Here is a 19,968-nt window from a genome sequence, read left to right on the forward strand (position 1 = left end):
TTGGAACATGTCATACTTTTGCGACACTGAAACTTTCTGCAGTGTCAGCTTTTCAATTCTTATAGCCATACTCTTCAAAACAATGCCTGAAGATATTAAGCCCTTTTTCAGCAGCTCTTTTTGTTACTTTTTTTTTATTTGATTAGTATACGTACTTGATTTTCTCTAATTGCAGGCAACGGTTCGATTGCAGTCCTCCAAGGATTTCTATGTCTTGAGCTACTCAAATGGCATTTACACAAGTGTTTCAACTGACGAGGTGAGATGTGATGAAGGAGATCATAAGCAGAGACTCCAACTCTCCGTTTTCTACGGGAGATCTCCCGCCAAAAGCAAATTTTTGCAAAATCTCTGGTTCTCCCGCTTGAGATTTATTTTCTCCTGCCCTGGCTCCATGTCTCCGCCCTAGTATGTATTTTCTCCCTCTTAAAACAATCTTTCTCCTGCCCAAACACCTTTTGTATATGAAATGAAGTTTTATCAAGCCAAATATATGATTTTTGAGTACCACTGTATGTTGGAAAATAAGCCTGAAATAGCATGAGAGAACATCTAGAACCTTAGAGCTTCCAGGGCCCTGGACCCCGACTGCATTAAGGGACTTTGCGCTTCGTGCTTGTGATGTGTGCCTCACACACATCAAGTTGGAGTCTCCAGTTTGCTAGGGGTTTCAGGCGGGAGAATCTCCAGATCAGAAGGTGCTTGAAGTTGGAGTCTCTGTATAAGGGCTGGGGAGGATGTCATTGTGTAATTATCAAAGAGTTTACAGTTTTCATTTCTGGGATATATCTTAACTCCAAGTGACCACATCTCATAATATATTCCCAAAGAATCCCGATTGCCATTTGCCTTTGTATGGTGGAGCGCACTGTTATTTCAACCAAGCACAAAGTGTCTATGAGTACTTATTTCCGTCATCTGTTATAGGCCTGTGCTGCATTATTGCATCCTCAGTAACTGTTATGATTCTCTTGGTGCATGCAGCCAACTTTTATTTGTCTTGAAATCCTTTTTCAGACCAAGAAGGTGTCCATCCCAGCAAACGGGAGTGCGTTGGTCAACTTCCCCATCGAACCAGTCAAAGTGGGCATGGTGGAGCTCCTGGTCACCGCCTCGACCAGCCTGGAACAGGACGGCGTCAGCCGATTTCTCCTTGTTGAGGTCAGTTTGCTTTTTATGTCACTCAGAATGTTCGCCAGCTTAGCAATGAATGATGGCTGATGTGTCCTGTTTTGTCTTCTCCTGAAATCTACATGGTACAGTCCTAACATGTGTATGTAAAATTACAATCATACATACTAGTGCAGTATATGTGACCGGCGACAACGGTTTCAGGCAAAAGTCGGGAATTTTGAAAATTCATTTTTTCACTGAATCACATTGCCCATTTCCTAAGCTTTGCACTGATATAAAACACTTGTATTCTTCGGCACCATAAGTGGGCATTAAAAGAGAAATAAAATGCACTTTTTAAGTTGTTAGCCTGACAAAGTTGCGAGAAAACAAGCTTTGAAGATTCACCTCTTTCTCAAAGACAATGTCCGAGCGGCGATGCGAGGGGAGAATCACCCATCCGTACGATGGTGCCAATCGATGTTAAGCCCCGCCTCTAGCAACCACATCGCCTTCTGATTGGCTCACTGAGAGAGTCAAATTTCCCGGGCACCTTCCTCGGAGCTCAGCGTATGGGGCCGAAAAACAATGCGTTTCGCTCGGGTTTGTTTACCAGTACAGTACTTCTTTCAAGATGGCGAATACGATAATTGCACATATGGCTTACCTGTACATGACGTGTATGGTGCACGTAATACGCAATGGCATCCACACGCCATGACTGTGTGCATATGTAACAGGAGCGGTGGCGAATCCACACATTTACAAATCGCGTTTTCATTGTGGTTGATTTGTTTTTATCATTGGCGACCCTTTTGAAAGCAGAATTGCTAGTGCTGGCAAGGGTCATGCTTAAATTTAAAAAAAAAACAAACACAAACACGACTGGTTAGTTTGGTGCGATTTTGACGTGTAGTATTTGAATATGATTGGTCACATGTGACCGCTTTTTTCCTCTTATCTGCCTTCCATTGAATCAGTCTGCTGTCATAATCTTTACTACATGTACAAGTAGACAAATTTGAGAATATTTAGTTTTCTTTTCACACGATTATGTCATGCTACACGATTTTTGTTTCACTTCCGTTGTCGAACACTGCGGTAGAATAGTTTGGACAGAAAGCCAAACGAAGAGCACGCACTACAGAGCGAGCGTATAAACCACTATAGCAAGAACAATGGAGCATGTAATCGTGCCCGCGTGGACAAAGCATTCCCCACACGCTGCAGCTGGTGTCTCCGAAAGCTGAATTATGTAAATGTATGCAACGCACCAGCCAATCGCATGCGAGACCATGCACCGTAGCAACACTGGGGATATTGGCGCGGCGTTCGAAAGAAGCTCGAAACTGACGAGTGCGATCCAACATAGGGTGCTTAAAATTCCATTTTCGATAGGAAAAACTTAGTCTTATGCTATGAAATTTAGTGTAGATGTAGAAAACATATCAAAGATTCGATTTCTGCAAAAAACCTAAATCGACAAAAATAATGGTCAAAATCTTTGTACCCCGCCTAGGAGGGAATTTGCTCTTGCGACTTTTGCCTGAAACCGTTGTCGCGGGTCACATATGAAGAGTCTGGACAACTGCTAAATGGGACTCCATGTTGTTACTCAGTATACAGTGCACTCAAGGGGTTAGCTGTGTGCTAAGGGGGCTAGCGTGTGTGCGCAGACGTCACAAAGGCAAGCTACATGTAAGTAGCGCATAATAGGGAAGCTTAATCAACGATGGGCACAGCGTGTGAGGTCTACTCACACCCGCCTTATTGAATTTGGTAACGACATGGCGCCTTTAGATCACGGGACCAGCTATTGACCAATTGCAGACTTCAAAACTCACAGGGGCAGAAACCGAGTTGGCCAGACTCTCTTTATATACTATACTGATATGTACTAAAAAATAATGGTTGTCAATGTTGATTTCGCATTTTGGGTTCATGTTGTTTTATTTTTGGCTCTGTTTTATAATGTTGATGATCAGGCTGAAGGCGTAGAACAAGAGTATGTGACATCTGACCTCGTGGACTTCAGCGAGCCGAGCAATTCTATCTACTCCAAGTCTTTCACCATCGGCCTTCCCTCAGACGTCGTGCCAGATTCGATAAGAGCTGTCGTCACTGCCACAGGTTTGTTCCAATCTCCATACTTAGTGTGCCCATCCTCTTCCCCTGCCCCAGCCCCCACTTTGCGATGGTATCATTGGGGCTATATTCAAATAGTGAATGGTCATAAATGAAGTTGTACAGGATTATGCCACATGAATTGACAGATGAGCTGCTTGAGACCAGGCAAAGCCAAGTTGATTTCAGTACCTCATTTTTCACTGAATGCAAAATCTTCTTCCACTGCACAAAGTAAAGACTATAGGCCTACAGTGTTTTGTACAACACCTCGGATGGTAACAAATGTTGTCTACATTGAATCCCGAATGTAGTACAGAAGTGGCAATCTTTTTTCATGTCAGGCAAATTGTATTATGGCAAGGTCAAAGGAGGAAGCGTTGGGTCAAATTTTTTGGCAGTAAATAAGTGATTGAGTGCATAAGAGAGAGAAAATGAGCTCACTATACAGGTAGATGCATTTAAAGGTCTTGTTTACCTTTGGGAGCTGTGATTTAAAAAATGTTCAAGATATCACATTTGATGCATAATATGTATACTTGTAGGTCAGTTGTAGCACAAAACATCCTACCATTTAAAAAATTTGCAATAACTCCTAGAATAGAAGGAGATATCGCCATTTTTCTCACTAAACCATAACTGTAGACAGTTTAGTTACATTTTTATAATGACTATTGTTCACATTTTGTGTATTCATCAGTACTTAACATTGATTATATTGATTGAAATTTTTACATTGGTTGTTTCTATCCCTAACTCACATTTTAGAACTACTTTGAATCACTACTGCTGGGTTCTTGTTTCATCTGCACATGGTAAATTATGCCTTTAATGTCAAAAGTCAACCATGCAGATGTTTTAACCCGTTGAGGGCAAGTCCCGAGTTTACTCGGGCTACTAGTGTCTATGGGAAATGCATGTTGTAGCGTAATCAGCCCATCCTTAACGGGTGAAGAAGGGCTGTGTCAAAGCACTGTATTAGTCCTGGGATTCATTGGTGCTCCGATTCATTTTACTGCCCACTGGGGTACATCAAAAAACCAAGAACAACGCCAGTCAGCAAATATGTGCATTGTAGTGTAAGCTCATTGCTAATTGCCGATTCCAAATGAGATTCTTTGGCTGTGGGTGTACTTGCACAGAGAGCAGTGATAAAGCTATACACAATTCTTTACGGGGATTCTTGAATGTATCGGAACTGGGACAGCCTTCCCATACCATGGTATCCCCATGCTACTGGATCTTTAGAACTAGCAGTGGAAAGAGTGGACAACCATTGTGGTTGAACCAAGTAAAATCCATTGTCAGCTCAATGATTTCTGATTCTGAACTGTTCAAGATCATTCAGAGGTTTTTTTTTTGTTGTTCTTTTTTTTTGGGGGGGGGGATAATTTTTCTCAGTTGCTATTCCTGTCATTCCCATGAAAGTGTTTCTGATATCTGATTACAAACTGCTTCCCTTTTCCAAGGCGACATCCTTGGGCCCACGATGAGCAACCTGGACAAACTCCTCCGGCTGCCGACGGGATGCGGGGAGCAGACCATGATCGCCTTCGCCCCCGACGTCTTCATCTACAAGTACCTCAAGACCAAAGGCCTGTCCAACCCCGCCATCGAACAGAAGGCTCTCAACTTCATGAAGACAGGTGTGCATCATCGATAATATTTATCCTATTAAACACCAGCATTGAGGTCCTTGGTGTTTTCGAGAGTTTTAAGATCATGGGTGCATGGGGGAGGGCAAATTAGACTCCTTAGATATTGGTTTGGCAAAGAGTGATAATCCTTGTGATGAACTAAATCAATCTGACAGGACTGAGACAGATGATAGTTTCATTTATATGGTAGAATAATGAAAAAATGTTGAAATACAAATGTAAGGAACTGTAAATAATGTATTCAAGGATTAAGTTGTGTATGCGTTCTTCAGGCCAAAATGTAAAGGATAACTAATTTCAATTATATTTTTGTGAGGCAATAGTTGATGTGTTTGTTTATCAATTTTCATCAAGGTATGTAGCTGAATAAGTCTTAAACAAGTTTTTATTAATCTGTAGTATTTGATTCACATCAGTTCCTTGCGTTGCAGTCCATCCTATCTTGTAGTCTTGACTTCCCTTTCAAGGTTTCCAGCACAATCTAAGACAGCTCTGCAAGTTGCAATCAATTCTCTCTTCTAATCTGATCATCCCATATCCAAGGTTACCAGCACAAGCTAAAACAGCTCTGCAAGTTGCAGTCATTCCTGTCTAGGTGCAATCATTCCTCTTTAGGTGCAATCATTCCTGTCTAGGTGCAGTCATTCCTCTATAGGTGCAATCCCTCTCTAGGTACAATCATTCCCCTCTAGGTGCAATTATTCCTGTCTAGATGCAATCATTCCTCTTAAGTTGCAATCATTCCTGTCTAGGTGCAATCATTCCTCTCTAGGTGCAGTCATTCCTCTCTAGGTGCAGTCATTCCTCTCTAGGTGCAGTCATCCCTCTCTAGGTGCAATCATTCCTCTCTAGGTGCAATCATTCCTCTCTAGGTGCAATCATTCCTGTCTAGGTGCAATCATTCCTCTCTAGGTGCAATCCCTCTCTAGGTGCAGTCATTTCTCTCTAGGTGCAATCATTCCTCTCTAGGTGCAATCATTCCTGTCTAGGTGCAATCATTCCTCTCTAGGTGCAATCCCTCTCTAGGTGCAGTCATTTCTCTCTAGGTGCAATCATTCCTCTCTAGGTGCAGTCATTCCTGTCTAGGTGCAATCATTCCTGTCTAGGTGCAGTCATTTCTCTCTAGGTGCAATCATTCCTCTCTAGGTGCAATCATTCCTCTCTAGGTGCAATCATTCCTCTCCAGGTGCAATCATTCCTCTCTTCTTATCTGAACCTCCTGTTTCCAAGGTTACCAGCGCGAGTTGAACTACCAACACCGAAACGGCTCCTTCAGCGCCTGGGGCGAGCGGAAGTACGACAGCAGCACCAACCGCTGGGACCACGGCGACAAGGAGGGCAGCACCTGGCTGACGGCCTTTGTGGTGCGATCCTTCCTCCAGGCTGCACCCTACATCTACATCGACCCCAAGAAGGTGGAGCTGGCTATCAGCTTCCTCCTGTACAGTCAGGAGCGGGACGGCTCCTACCGCTCCATTGGCCGCATCATCGATCATGGCATTGAGGTTAGAGGATCAGGATGTGGTTCTTACGTATCCTCTCGCTGTGGAAAAAGTGGATACAAGAAGAGAAATACTTCATTCTTCAGACTAAGTCGATATGATGGGAGGCCACTGATAATGACAAAAACATGAAGAGAAATTGTACTACAGTGTATCTTTAACATGAAAATCCTGTTCAGATTGATCATATGATACATCTGATTTGCAAAAGCAATGAGTCAATAGAAAGCAGATAATGATAAATGAAGACCTAGAATCTGAGCAGGTATGCCGTCGACGTACCGCTCATCAGCCGTAATCGAACAGTGGCAAGACCTTTCCATTGAGTCTTTGTGTTTTCCTTTTTCATGTCTGTCCATGGGCCGTAATTAAACAGAGAGCAAGGCCTTGCTATAGAGTGTTTGTGTCTTTTCTTTTTCTTGTCTGTCCAGCGGCCTTAATCATTAAACAGAGAGTAAGTCATTTCCATCGATTATTTCCTTTTTTTTTATTTTTCTTGTCTGTCTGTGTGTACAGGGAGGTGTATCGAGTGGAGCGACGCTGACAGCGTACGTTGCCATAGCAATGCACCAGGCGAGAACATCCGACATCATCTCACACGTGAGTAAACCTCATGTAAAATTACTTTTAAATTCAAATCTGTGAGGAATCTGTGGAGAGTGTTTGTTGTACCCTGTATACACCATACATATAGTGAGTCTAATTTTTCACAAATCAATACTATCAACAATTTCACAAGTGGTTAAGGAAGGTACCCTAGAATGCTTGTTTATACATTATAGAAGCAAACAGCAGTGGAGTAATTCATATTTCTTCAAGTGCAGCCAAAACTATACCATCCCTTTTCATAACACACTCTGCTCCGCCGTTGCATTGTTGCCACCAGCGAAGCAGAGATGCCGCCCAGACCTCATTGGACCAGGCCATGGGATACCTGGAAGGACAGCTGGCCAGCATCACGGACGACAAGTACGCCATGGCCATCGTGACCTATGCCCTCACTCTGGGAGGCAGCTCCATGGCTGGACAATTCCGCAGGAGACTGGATGAGCTCCAGACTAGTGATGGTGAACTCTCATCACTCAAATATGAAGAAGGGGGAGGGGAGACAAAAAAAAAGTTCAAGTGTGCACATAGTAGGCATGGTCAGACTGGCAAAAGATGGAGAAGATTAAGTTTGCGAACTTTAAGATCTCAAAGTCTCACCCCTCACAAACTTCCCAATTGGTTTGAGGGTGGTGTCTCCGAAGCGCGAGGCCACTGTCATGTACAGATGTGCATTGTTACGGCACAATCACTAGACAACGGGAGAGTGCTCTTTCTTCTTTCTTGCGTGCTCATACCAATGATCCAGACTTCTTGATCCAAGTTTGGCTGCCAGTGTGACCGCACGACAAAAGATCGCGAAGACGTCTTCGCGATCTTAGACTCCTAGTTATTTTGCCAGTCTGACCGCGCCTTGTATGTACATGGGCATTTCTAAGGTAAAAGGTGATGTTTCAGGGATGTAAGGTTATTTTCTCTTTCTAATGAGCATTACTTCCTCGCCCTCCCACCCCCCCCCCCCCAAAAAAAAAAAAAAAAAATCGGCCTACGTTATGATCTTTGAAAACTATTTAATGAGAGATAACTTTGCCCCAAAAATACAAGAAATGTATTAGCATTTATGCCAAAGTAAAAAATTGGGGATGAACATACAGAAGGCCAAATCAGAAAAGCTCATTAAAGTTTTGTTTTGTTTTGTTTTTTTTTTTTTTTTTTTGTTTTAAACTGAATGGCCTGATATAATTAGAAAAGAGGTATATAGAATAAGAAAGAATAAGAAAGGAAGCAAAACAAAAGAAAGGTAAAGTGTCTTCTGATGTTTGAGATAGAGAGAAGAGAGAGAGATAAAGAAAGATATATTTACAATGATATTGAGAGGGGGCAGAGTGAGAGATGGAAAAGAAGGTGAGTTTGAGGACAAGCAAAAAGGGAGAAGGAGCGAGAGGGAGCGAGAAAAGGGCTGAAGAGATTAGAAGCCATGAAGCCATCTACCGGTAACATTGCAAACTTTGTGCAAATTCCTGATTTTTGTGGAGTCTTGAAGATAGTACCAGGAGGAGATAAAATTCCTATCCAGTAAAAAATACTGGTGAGGAATTCATTGCCTTAGCAGTGTGTATGGAGGTAGGAGGAAAGTAAAGAAAACCCAAAGTCCTCTAAACTCTCTTACCCTCAGCAAAATTCTAAAAGGCTTAATCAATTTTGAAGAAAATTTTCAATTGGCTATAAGGGAGAGTTAAGGAGTTACAGCACTGCTAAAAATTTGTGATCACTTAGAGAATGGAACTCACATGGGGGACAAGTTTGTGAAGGACTCCCTATTGATTTTGCAGGAAAGAATAAATCATCAAAGTCTTGTTTTCTTACAATGGACTCTATTACATGATTGACCATCATAAATGTATCAAAGAGAAGTACATTCTTGTGTGCATTATTTTGATCCCCAAGAATGAAGTTTTCTCAGGCAAGATGAATGCTGAAATTTAAGAGATTTCAAGAACAAAACATATGGAAAGTTGTCGTGTGACACTCAAAACCAAACAAGTGTAATGGTTTTTCTTTCTGTCACATGTCTTTTGATCTTCAAGATGATTGAATGAAACCCAGTGCATTTATTTTCTTATCAACTGACTTGAGTTCAGGAAATCTTTCTTTGTTCTAGTGCCAACCTGGAAGACATCCAGTATTCTTTTCATGACAGAGCCAGCATTTTTTTTTCTTCTTCTTCTTCTTCATCATCTTGAATGTGTGTCTGTTTATGTGTGGTCTTTGCAATTTATCGGGTATTTGTCCTCTACGTGTAGGGTTGCTAATGGTAATTTGAGCTCAACATTGGTAGGGTCATGGTTATGCCATTGATCACCTGCAAATTGAATGGAAGCCAATGCTGGTGGAGTTGTTTTGTTTTGTTTTGTTTTTTGTTGTTGTTGGGTTTTTTTTTTTTTGGGGGGGGGGGGCAATTAGGAGAACTCACTACAGGGTCTCATGCAAGAAAAGACTTGTGCAAAGCGACAGAATTTGATAGCCAATCTACATAGTCTGTTTGACATCAGACATCCAGAAAAGTTTTGATCTCACAAAATGTTTGAACTTTGACGCTCCTCCCCCATCACATCCCAGCACAAGGCAGCCTGCGATACTGGACAGACCAAGACGAGGAGACCACACCCAACAACGAGGATTTCTACTACTGGGCGTGGCGCGGGCCGCCCTCGGCGGCTGTGGAGATGACAGGTTATGGTCTGCTAGCTTACTTGACCCAGAATGATGTCGCCGACAGCGTGCCCGTGGCAAGATGGCTCGGCCAGCAGAGGAACTCAATCGGTGGATATAGCTCCACGCAGGTGGGTGTTACCCTTTTGAACATCCAAAACCGGCTTCCAATGCTTTAACCCTTTATGTGCCGAGACACTTGGCTTAACTTGCCAAGCTTCATCATGAGCATTCAGAAATTCTTCCAAACTTGACCGAGTTGTAAAGTTAGTACTGGTATAGTAAAGCATGTGCCTCAGTCCAACAGGAAGATTGGGGTGACATATTAGGGATTAGGGGGATTAGATAATCTCTTTTCGCTGACAATTAGCTTCCCAACATCTGTGAGGATCGGCAAAGAAAGCATTCCCGCATGCATACCGATCAGCGAACATAGACAGGGTTAAGGAAGTGTAACACTGAACCCCTTCAGTGAAGCCCTTGACTGTGGAAAGGGCCTTTTCCTTTTTTCTTTTTCTTTTTTTTTTGTGATTTTGAGATGGATCACAGCAAGCTAAATAAGCCATGTAATCATGGAGGACCTTTCATTTAAAAGCATCAAAAATTTATTCTAAGAATAGATTTCCTTTTTTCCAGGAAGTGAGATTTTGTGTTGCCAAACAACCACACAGTCATGCATATACAGCTAAAAGCGTGGATGTTAAACATGATAAGAATGACAAATTCATAGATGAGATGGCATTCAAATTATTGAAATCATATTATGACATCATGAAATGGTTTTAATCATAGGCCGCAAAGAGACTACTTGTGAGCCAATTTTTTTTTTTTTTTTTTTTTTTTAATTTGAAAGATCAGGAGTTTCAATGCAGGGAGAACGTCAAGTGGTGAGTGGTTTCTTGGTTCACCGTGTATTCTTGTGAGTGTCGTTCTGAAAAGAACCTGCTCTATTTTCGATATTTTCGCAAGCATGTTCAAACCATTGTCAAGAGAATGAGGATGGTATAAGAATATTCTCACAAAGACATTCAGGACATGCTTACTGCAACATCAAGATCACATAGGTTCTTTTCAGGACCACACTTGCATTAAAAAAAAAATAATAATAATATTAAGATGGTTTAGTTCAGGAGTTGTTAGTTTGATGGATTATGTCCCTGCCTCCTCTCCCCTTAGGACACGGTGGTTGGGCTCTTTGCTCTGACCTCCTACGCAGAAATAGTGAGTAGCACCGCCAAGCAGATCAACATGTCAATCACAACCAGCGCCGACTCCACCTACCAACAGGACTTTGTTATCACCGACGAAAATTCCATCGTCTTGCAGCAGTTTGAGGTGAGCAGAAGCCAAAAAAGAAACAATTTGAAAACATTTGAATCTTGATGGAAGAAAACGCTCTGGCAAAATACAAATTGTAATTGTCAGAGCATTGTGTCAATCAAGAGTGAGCTAGTGTGGCAGCACGTTTACGTTTTGGTTCGGGGGAGAATGGCTAATTGACTATAAAGAAACCATGGCAGGTTAGCCACCTACAACGTATCAAAATAGCAATGTTTTGTGGAAAACCACAGCATCCTAGCTTTCACACCTACCAACAGGGCTTAATTTGAAACACGATTGTAATGATGCATCACTAGAATGGCATTTCAAATTAAAGCATTCATGCCATGAGAATGCACACCGGAATTGCAGAGGGTGATTTGAATCGTTGTGATTCCAGTCGCGTTTCACCAGAATTAAGCAACGAACTGATCCTGTGAGTGTAACTGATTTCCAATCAGAGATTGCAGTTACCTTCCAATCACTCCCACAGAAACACAGCTCAAGAGTGATTGATGAGAACTCAGACAAGAAGCCACACCTTCCCTCCTTGCTCTGAAGTTTAAAACCGTAGAATCTGTGAAGCCTTCGGCCGTGTGAACAAATGAAGATATGAATCGTAATAAGCCAGTTCGGAGTTAGCTCATGGGCACATTTGTACGAATGACCTTTCTTTTTTCTCAGTTGGTTAGGGGCACTTCACTCGTTTTCAGAGCGACATCAAGCATAAGCTTTACGTAACAATTTATGGGATTCATCAATCCCGTTCAAACAAAGAATAAACTTGCGTAGACCAGATGAGCAGCATGATCTGTCAATTCACACTTGAGAAAGCATCCATTTCATTATTTTGCATTGGATGTATTGACAATCTCTTTCTATTGATATTGCCAAATACCACTTTTGCTGTCAGGTGGATGTGCTGGCAAGCGGCATTTATAAGGATTACATGAATAATCATTACATGACAGATGCTTATCCCAGTAAATTTAAAAACCAACATGCCTGTTGGTCCGAATGACCTTGTTTCTGCTCATGCGCAAAGTGGAACTCCGAACTGGCTTATTGCACTCATGTTTGTAATCCAGCTTTCAAATTAAGCACTCTTGTTACTTGTAAAAGCCCAGGACTAGAAATTCCTTCTTATTCTTTTTTCCCAGTTTATCTGTTGTCGGTGTTATCATTGTTTTTATTGATGCTATTTTCATTATTGTCATAATACCTAGTAAGATTGCCTCTGTTTATCTTAATCATTATAACTATTTGTGGGCATGTAGCTTTAAAAGTGAAATATTCTTTATATTTATTAATGTTTAAGGAACAAAAGAAAACAAGTCCACATCAATCATCAGCTCACTGAAACAGTGTACTTCTAGGAAGTGCACAGGAGTGTTAGTCTCAATATTTCAATATGCTGGCATTGATCTCGTAGCGTGGAATAGCAGCAGCTCACAGCTCTCTTCATGTATGGCTTGCTAATGACACATATTGAATATTTGCATCTCATGCATACAGAATAGACCCAGAAATGTCCTTCATAGTCATAGGCACAGAGATAAATAGATCGTTCATGTAAGTGTGTGTGGGAGATGGAGAACCCATTCAAAAGGGTACGCTGTGTTCTGTCCTTGTACATGTATTAGATATAAAATGCCAGGAATGAAGAGCTTAGAGGATAATGTATGTATAAATCTTGGATGATGCGCATAGAAAGGTTACAGAGAAGTCTACCGAACATGAACATCCCCATATTACGTAGTAGTCTGCAGGTCTACCACTTGTGTTGAGACATTCCATGATGCACCACAAACAGCCAGCTCCATAACTACTCTTCTTAATCAGCTCAGCCCTTGACTTACATGTTGTGAGAAATCCTTAGTGCAAGGTGTTTGTTTCTTTTTCATTATATACATGCATCATATGTTCATATATCTCTCTCTTGAACAAATGTACATGTTCAACCACACATTTCTTGGACATGCATTGAATACTATATCTATGATATATGTATATATAATATTCAGTATTTCATCCCTCACAAATTACTTCTAGTCCTCTAATTGGTCAAGAGCACTGAAAACGACAAAACATATTTCTACCGTACAAATCCTTGTCCCGTCCGCGTCTTACCATTCTTTCTAGGGAAATAGTAGAAAAACTACATCACGCTGGTGAAATTCACACCTTTTTCACTTCAATAGCACTATTTTCTTTAGGGCTGTGCCCCTCAGAAAAGAGTGCTATTGAAGTCACCTCATGCAGATAGTTTCAACCAGAGCCTCTAAGGCATGCGGCCGTTCCACGGTAAAAGGGTCTATCTTGAGAAATGTTACTTTGGAGAAAAACGGGTTTAAAGTTTGGTGTATTTGTATGTCTGCCTCTTGTGTTTGTAAAAACAATGGCTTGTGAGTGTTATGTATTATGAAAATATAAAAAATGAAATATGAAAAATACACCAAACTTTAAACCCGTTTTTCTCCGAAGTAACATTTCTCAAGATAGACCCTTTTACCATGGAACGGCCGCGTGGTATATTTGTATAATATTAATTGAATATCTACACATTTATGATTACCGGTATACAGACATACATTGTGTGTCATACACATTTATAAAGATTTGTTTATGTATATATAGCATTATATCAGTGTGCACACACAATAAACAAATGTTGGTATGATTCTGTTTTAGCTGCCTGTGGACTCGGGAACCATCACCGTCGCTGGGTCTGGCACCGGCTCCTTCCTCCTCTCCTTCATCCTCCACTACAACATCGAGGAAGTGATGAGCAACCGGGTCTTCGATGTCAAAGTGGACGTCTTGGCCGAAAAGAGGAATAGCATCTCCCTCGAGGCTTGTGGGAGGTAGGCAGTCATGTGGGAAATGCAGCGGCATCCAGCTGCAGAGCTCTTTCGCGATCATTCTCGCGCTGGATCATACTCCTGCTTCTTTTTGTGCAATGTACCTTCAGACAGAATTTTTCAATTTTGTGAATTTTTACTGTAGTTTGAAGGGATTGCATAGTATTGGTGGAGATGAGAATAAGGCTTTGAACTCTTTGTGAGATACCAAGAAAACACTTATGAAATAGTGCAGAGGTACCATTTTAAGAGGACTTCAAAGTTTATCTAGATAAAAATTGGTTTTGGAATTGCTGAGACATCCAAAAACAAAGTAACACAAAGCGATCCAAATAAAAGATGGATCCTGCTTTTTATTAAGAATGCTCTTTTTTGGATATCTCAGCTATTTTAAAACTGATTTTCATCAAATAAACGTTGAATCCCTCTTGGAATTACATGCTCTTTCATATTTCATGACAGGTTTCTCATTAGCTCACCAAAAATATTAGAAACCTCAAGTTAGGTCTCAACCAAAACTATACACTCCCTTTAATAATGCATATCAAGTTTATGATACATCACATGTAGTAAGAGATAATGTACTCACTTGAGAGAGGTAAATTTCATCTGTGCCAAAGATCATGCACACTCTGTACGATGTCAAACTTTCTTCCAAACATCACGGTTCCTACTACAGGTACAGTGGCATTGAAGAGGGGACTGGGATGGCTATTATGGACGTGGGTCTACCGTCTGGCTTCTTCGCTCTGGAGGACAAGCTGAGTGGGGTCATCAGCAATCACGCCTTTGCCACCAAGTATGAGACCTCCCAGCATGGAGTTGTCATCTATCTCAGCGAGGTGGGTTGAACCCAGCTGGGCATCACTAGAGGAGGGGGGGGGGGGGGGGGGGGGGGGGGTGTAGGGCAGTAGGTGAGTGAGGAGTCAGAGCATTCATCATCATTATTCAGAATGACTCGCTGCCGCTCTGCAAACTATGGATTTGTTCGAGCACTCTCCTAAGGCAAACTATAACTATACCGTAATGTACCCACGCCAGAAGAGTGCTCGAATGCTCCTTAAGTGTATCATACCAAGCTGAACCGAGCCAAAAGTGGACGACTTCCCGATGTGCTCCAAAAGGGTACCGAAAGTTCGCGTGTGAAGAATGCGGGTAACATGCACACACATCATTATGCAAAGACTTCATTCTCTTTGTTCGGGACATCTGTAAGTAGTTTAAGCGCGCCAAGTGAATGGCCCTTTTGCTACAAAATACATGACCCCTTCTAAAAATAACTCATGATGTATGCATCCCCAACAGAGCACATGAGCGCTTCAAATCCAGCACAGTTCAGTAAGGTACACTTTAGTTCAGTTCACATTGGGTCGCTTTAGAGTGCTCGAACACACCCTATGGCATTCACGTCCCAATGAAGAATTTTTATTGTGTGACATCATGTGTGCATGAAAAAGGGCCATTGACATTGAAACAGGCACATACTTAATGACCATTTCTCAAATTTAGGGTGAGGTCGTGTATTCTTAACAGTTCAGTCACATTCTCAGCACCATAGGAAGTCATGATGAGTTCATATGACTCCACAGAATTGTACCTACAGTTGAGAAATCATTCTACAGAGGTTGGTCAGTAATTGCTTCAAGGTAATAGTCATCTGCAAGGTACCATGGATAGTCAGACAAGGGTCATTGCAAACAAAAATGACTATGCAGGTCAGGTGCCATTTTGCCACTCTAAAAGAGTCTGGTCTTGCATAAGTGCCAGGTTAGTCATGTGCAAAGTGTCATGGCTAGTCAAGCAAGGCTCATTAGAGGCCATTTTGACTAGACATCAATTGACCACTGCCATTCTGAACAGAACGTAGCTATCAATCTTAAAGAGCTAGTGGCTAACAAAGGACTAATGTTACTGATTTTAAAATGGTCCATGTCAAGCTTCGAATGCCATGGTATGCTGCTTCTAGTCTTTTGTAGATTAAATGTCAGTAATCATGGAAGTTCAATGATGCAAATTATTGGGACATGCATGGGGTCCACTTGTATGCTGTGAATTATTGAGTGAACCCTGATGATGGTTGTTAGTCACCCCTGCATCCACAACAAATGTATTTCTCTTTTCTTTTCTCTCTTTTTTTCTTTTGACTTGCTCAAACTTTGTCCACTCATAGATTCCGTCGACGGAGGAGACTTGCATCACGATTGAGGCTCAACGTGCCTTGGCTATCGCCGGAAACAAGCCGAGTGCCGTCAAGGTGTACAGCTATTACAAACCAGGTATGTGTGCTGTCTCCTGTCACATCTGTCCGTAGAGATACAGCCTCTCACTTTGCTAATTTTTTTTTTTTTTTTTGCGTTTTTTTTTTCTGACTCATCACCAAACTACTCCAATAAGTCTTGGATGATACAGTTAGGAAAATTGCAAAAGTGATCAATGTTGGCAAAAAACAAACAAACAAACCAATGAACTTTGGATTATTTTCCAAAGTCTTTAAGTTCAATTTGAAAACTGGACTACCTTCTCTGAATATGAAGGCATGAAAATGTTCTGAAATTATACATATTTTATGATTTGTTTGTTTGTTTGTTTGTTTGTTTGTTTGTTTGTTTGTGGGTTTTTTTTTTTTGGTGGGGGGGGGGGGGCTGCATTTTGAAATAGCATATAAAGACCCTCATTCCCTGCATACTTGATTGTATCTAGACTTCAGGGCTGATTTTCACCAAAACTTTTTTTTTTACCTGGTGGCCAACTTCCTTTCCATTTCATTAGAAATATGTTTGAATTATATGACATTAGAAGATCCAGAGGCTTGCCCTATGTAGGAACAACTGATGTACATGTACGCTAAATGAATACCTGTCCACGAAACTTGATTGGAGCGAATAGATATTAATGAAATAGTCCATTACTAGGCTGCATGAAATGAAACATCCGTCAAGTTTCAGCCATCTTGACAGGGTGGGATGGGGGTCAAATTGACACCACCCTCAACATTTTGTGTGATGATTCCGCAATGCACAAAGATTTTGCCGCTCCATTTTGTGACTTTTTTCTTTGAAGTCTCCCACATGTTGTGAGACCAATTTGCGACATCTGGGGTCACCGTTCTGAAGTTCAGTCATGTTTTGTACGTAGCGACATGTCAGCCCAAAGACAGCTCAAATTTGTGATATTGTGTGCAAATCCCACACAGATTCTTTGTTTGTTTTTTGTTTTTTGTTAAATTGATATGAATTAGATTATTTCAACTTTTCATGATTGATTCCCCTCCCCCCCCCCCCCCCCCCCCCCCCCGTAAAAACTTGGGTCTCAAATAGCCCAGTTGTAATAATGTTAATGCATTATTGAAACAGTTTATTTAATGCTCTGTGAGAATTCAACAAATTTGCCTGCTCTTTCCATGCCAGCTGACCAGACGGTCGTGTCCTACTCCGCCTCGGTGCTGGCCGACACGGACATCTGCCAGGTGTGTCCGGACTGTTGCCCTGGTTACTCTGGGACCGCATCCCTGACCACGCCCGCCTCACCCGTCCTCCTCCTGTTGCTCACCCTGTTCTTACTCCGCTCCACCCTGACTCTGTAAAATAAGAGCAAGCAGCACACTTTGACAACAGTTTGTCATGCAAGGCCAAGCCAGCTGGTTCAGCAATTTCTAAATGTTCCGTGGTATGTCTGTCTTTATACCTTTGTTTTCTGCCGTGTTAAAGGTGGTCAGACTTATCCACCAATATGCACTGTGTTTAAGTTCTCAGCTAGGATACCATTTCCTCTTCAAAAATGGACAAACTTCTAATGCATTTTCTTTGTCACCTAGAGGATGGCAGCCAGCTAAGTTCAACTTCAGGGTAAATGTACAAGGGACCAAAAAAGAGAACGTAGACTTTAAAGGTAAAGCAATGTTGTCGGTAGCAATGGCAAATACTGGTATCAAATGTTGAAGATGGATAGATTGTAACTTGAACATATGTTTGTGAGCTGTTATCAGAAGTGAGTAGGCATTATACAAATAGCTGGAAGAAGGGAGAAGTAATGTCTAGACTCTCAGAACAAACAAACAAAATCCTCCATTCCCACTTCTTCTATGAAGGAAACAAACAAAACAAATGCATCATTAAAGAAAAAATTAAGACAAAGAAAAAAAGGTGAAAAGTTCACCCTGGGTTTGGTATATATTCTTATTTGAAAGAAAAGAAATATAGAGATGGCTTCCCGATGTGGGCAGAATTCTGCCCAGCACAGACAACAAAAGACATTATGAAACCATGGTACAGGGGAACTTAATCAGGGACATGGCATGAATCCCTAATCGTAAGTGGCCACGGCTTCATGTATCCCGGTTTATTAGTGAAGAATGAAGAAGGACATTTGTTGTTGTTTTGACGGTTGTTTTCCATGGAAACAAATGTTAATTGGCCTTGTGTGGGATTCATTTAAGTCCCTTGACATGGATGGTTTCATTGATTAGGATGGCCTTGTGTGACGTTCATGAAGACTTACTCTTGAAACAGTTTTTTCGCCGTCATGACTGTCAAAGATCGCTGTGAGATTTTGTCACAGAAGAGAGAAAAATTAAGTGGTACCATGGAGCCTCATTTGAAAGAGGTCAGGTGGAAGAAGATCCAGTTATAACAAGGTGACTATATGCAGGTCCCAACATGGTTATATTTCTTTGTTTTTGTAATATGATAAAGTGAGAAACCTAATATCTTGGAACCCTGTTTTATGGAGTTATATTTAATTATGTAGTTGATTTCTATCATAATTCTGTGGCAGCCGGTGTGGTAGGGAAATTTATAATCGATTATATCTTTTGATAAAACTGGGCCTGGGTTAATTGTCATGGTTTTGAGGTCCTCGTCCTATGAGGTTCCCTTGTAATACAGTGACAGCTTGTCTCCACTCAAGTGTGAGAGACTGTCGAAGAAGCTGATGAACACCCCACTTTTAAAATAGAGAGAATGTAGCCATAGGGCATTTCCCCACTAACCATTTCTGATTGAGTATGTCTCATCGAAAAGTTTGCCAAGAATGGCATTTTTTTAGACAGGTTTCATCCGTCTAGATCTGCCCATGTATTGTCAATCACTATGTATCTCTGTCAAGAGATATATCTAAGTGTATAATTATGCTGTTCCCCTTTTGCAGTAATGTGGCATTTTGATTGGACAATTCTTTATGATCATGTTACCCTTACAGGAACGGATGTAAGTCCTAGAAAATGGTCATCCAACAGAAGACAAATAAAACAAACAAAGAGTCTGCAAAGGGTGCAGATCTGTTTTTGTGTTTTATTTATTTCTGTTTTTTGGTCATATGGATCCAGTAGTGTATCATGTCTTTCTGGGAATTGTGTGGAATATGAATTATTGGATAGCATTCAAAGAAGCTTTTGTAAGTTATTATTAGTACTTGGGTGGTAATTATCTACCAGGATATAATGGATGGATGTGGGGGGGGGGGGGGGGGGTAGGGGAGCAACACATCATTTTCCCACAGTGCAGCTAGATTGAGGGTAGATAGTCTGTATACATTACCTTGAAATCTTTACCAACATAAACTTATCATTTAATCGCAGTCTTGTTTTCCCTCCCACATGGTGTCAGGGCTTCTATCAGGGCTTCATGGTGTCAGGGCTTGATGCTAGTTGTTACAAGTGCACCGTAATAGTGTACTCCTTGATTGCCAAATAAAGCACTGCCCGAAGTAGTGCAGGTGCAAAGTGTGATATTTACTCCAGCTATTGTATTTTTATGGTATACAGTCAACCTCGCCTAAGTCGACCTTGCACAAGTCAAAAAAATTGGCTGAGTTGAAGAAAAATTCTACTCTGGATGGATATAAACATATGCGAATTCTGTCATGCGAGTATAAGTTTGCGTAAAAACCAAAGGATTTTCTCTGATCCCTTTGAATTTGACTGAGGCGAGGTTGACTATATTATTATACAAATTTTTGTGCTTCATAAGATTGGTACAGCCCGTTGGTTGTACTTGGAATGTGACATACTGTAAAAGTGGAAATTTTCGCGCAGTAGCGCAACCAGAAGTTAGCGCGAAAATAAAAGCACACAAATATTTTTGCATGCCATATGTTCCAGAAGTTGATGTCTTGATTCCACGGAATTCAAAACAC

The 19,968-nt window shown here is 41.2% G+C and overlaps 1 protein-coding gene across 1 annotated transcript in view; it reads left to right on the forward strand.

Annotated features, from left to right (window-relative positions):
- The window catches only part of LOC139727160 (CD109 antigen-like), an 83,540-nt gene extending 64,266 nt beyond the window's left edge, over positions 1-19,274 (forward strand). Inside the window, exons 21-33 of the mRNA XM_071638136.1 lie at positions 176-259; positions 1,018-1,161; positions 3,099-3,243; positions 4,707-4,883; positions 6,126-6,400; positions 6,914-6,997; positions 7,284-7,464; positions 9,563-9,786; positions 10,832-10,990; positions 13,667-13,839; positions 14,516-14,678; positions 16,007-16,112; positions 17,244-19,274. Of these exons, the coding sequence (XP_071494237.1) occupies positions 176-259; positions 1,018-1,161; positions 3,099-3,243; positions 4,707-4,883; positions 6,126-6,400; positions 6,914-6,997; positions 7,284-7,464; positions 9,563-9,786; positions 10,832-10,990; positions 13,667-13,839; positions 14,516-14,678; positions 16,007-16,112; positions 17,244-17,419 (2,091 nt within the window). The 3' untranslated portion in view covers positions 17,420-19,274. The remainder of the gene's footprint in view (positions 1-175; positions 260-1,017; positions 1,162-3,098; positions 3,244-4,706; positions 4,884-6,125; positions 6,401-6,913; positions 6,998-7,283; positions 7,465-9,562; positions 9,787-10,831; positions 10,991-13,666; positions 13,840-14,515; positions 14,679-16,006; positions 16,113-17,243) is intronic.
- The last annotated feature ends 694 nt before the right edge of the window (positions 19,275-19,968 follow it).

Source organism: Diadema antillarum, unplaced genomic scaffold (assembly GCF_040938485.1).
Source record: "Diadema antillarum isolate AM-2024a unplaced genomic scaffold, OU_Dant_1.0 seq00000121_RagTag, whole genome shotgun sequence".
Classification (NCBI taxonomy): domain Eukaryota; kingdom Metazoa; phylum Echinodermata; class Echinoidea; order Diadematoida; family Diadematidae; genus Diadema; species Diadema antillarum.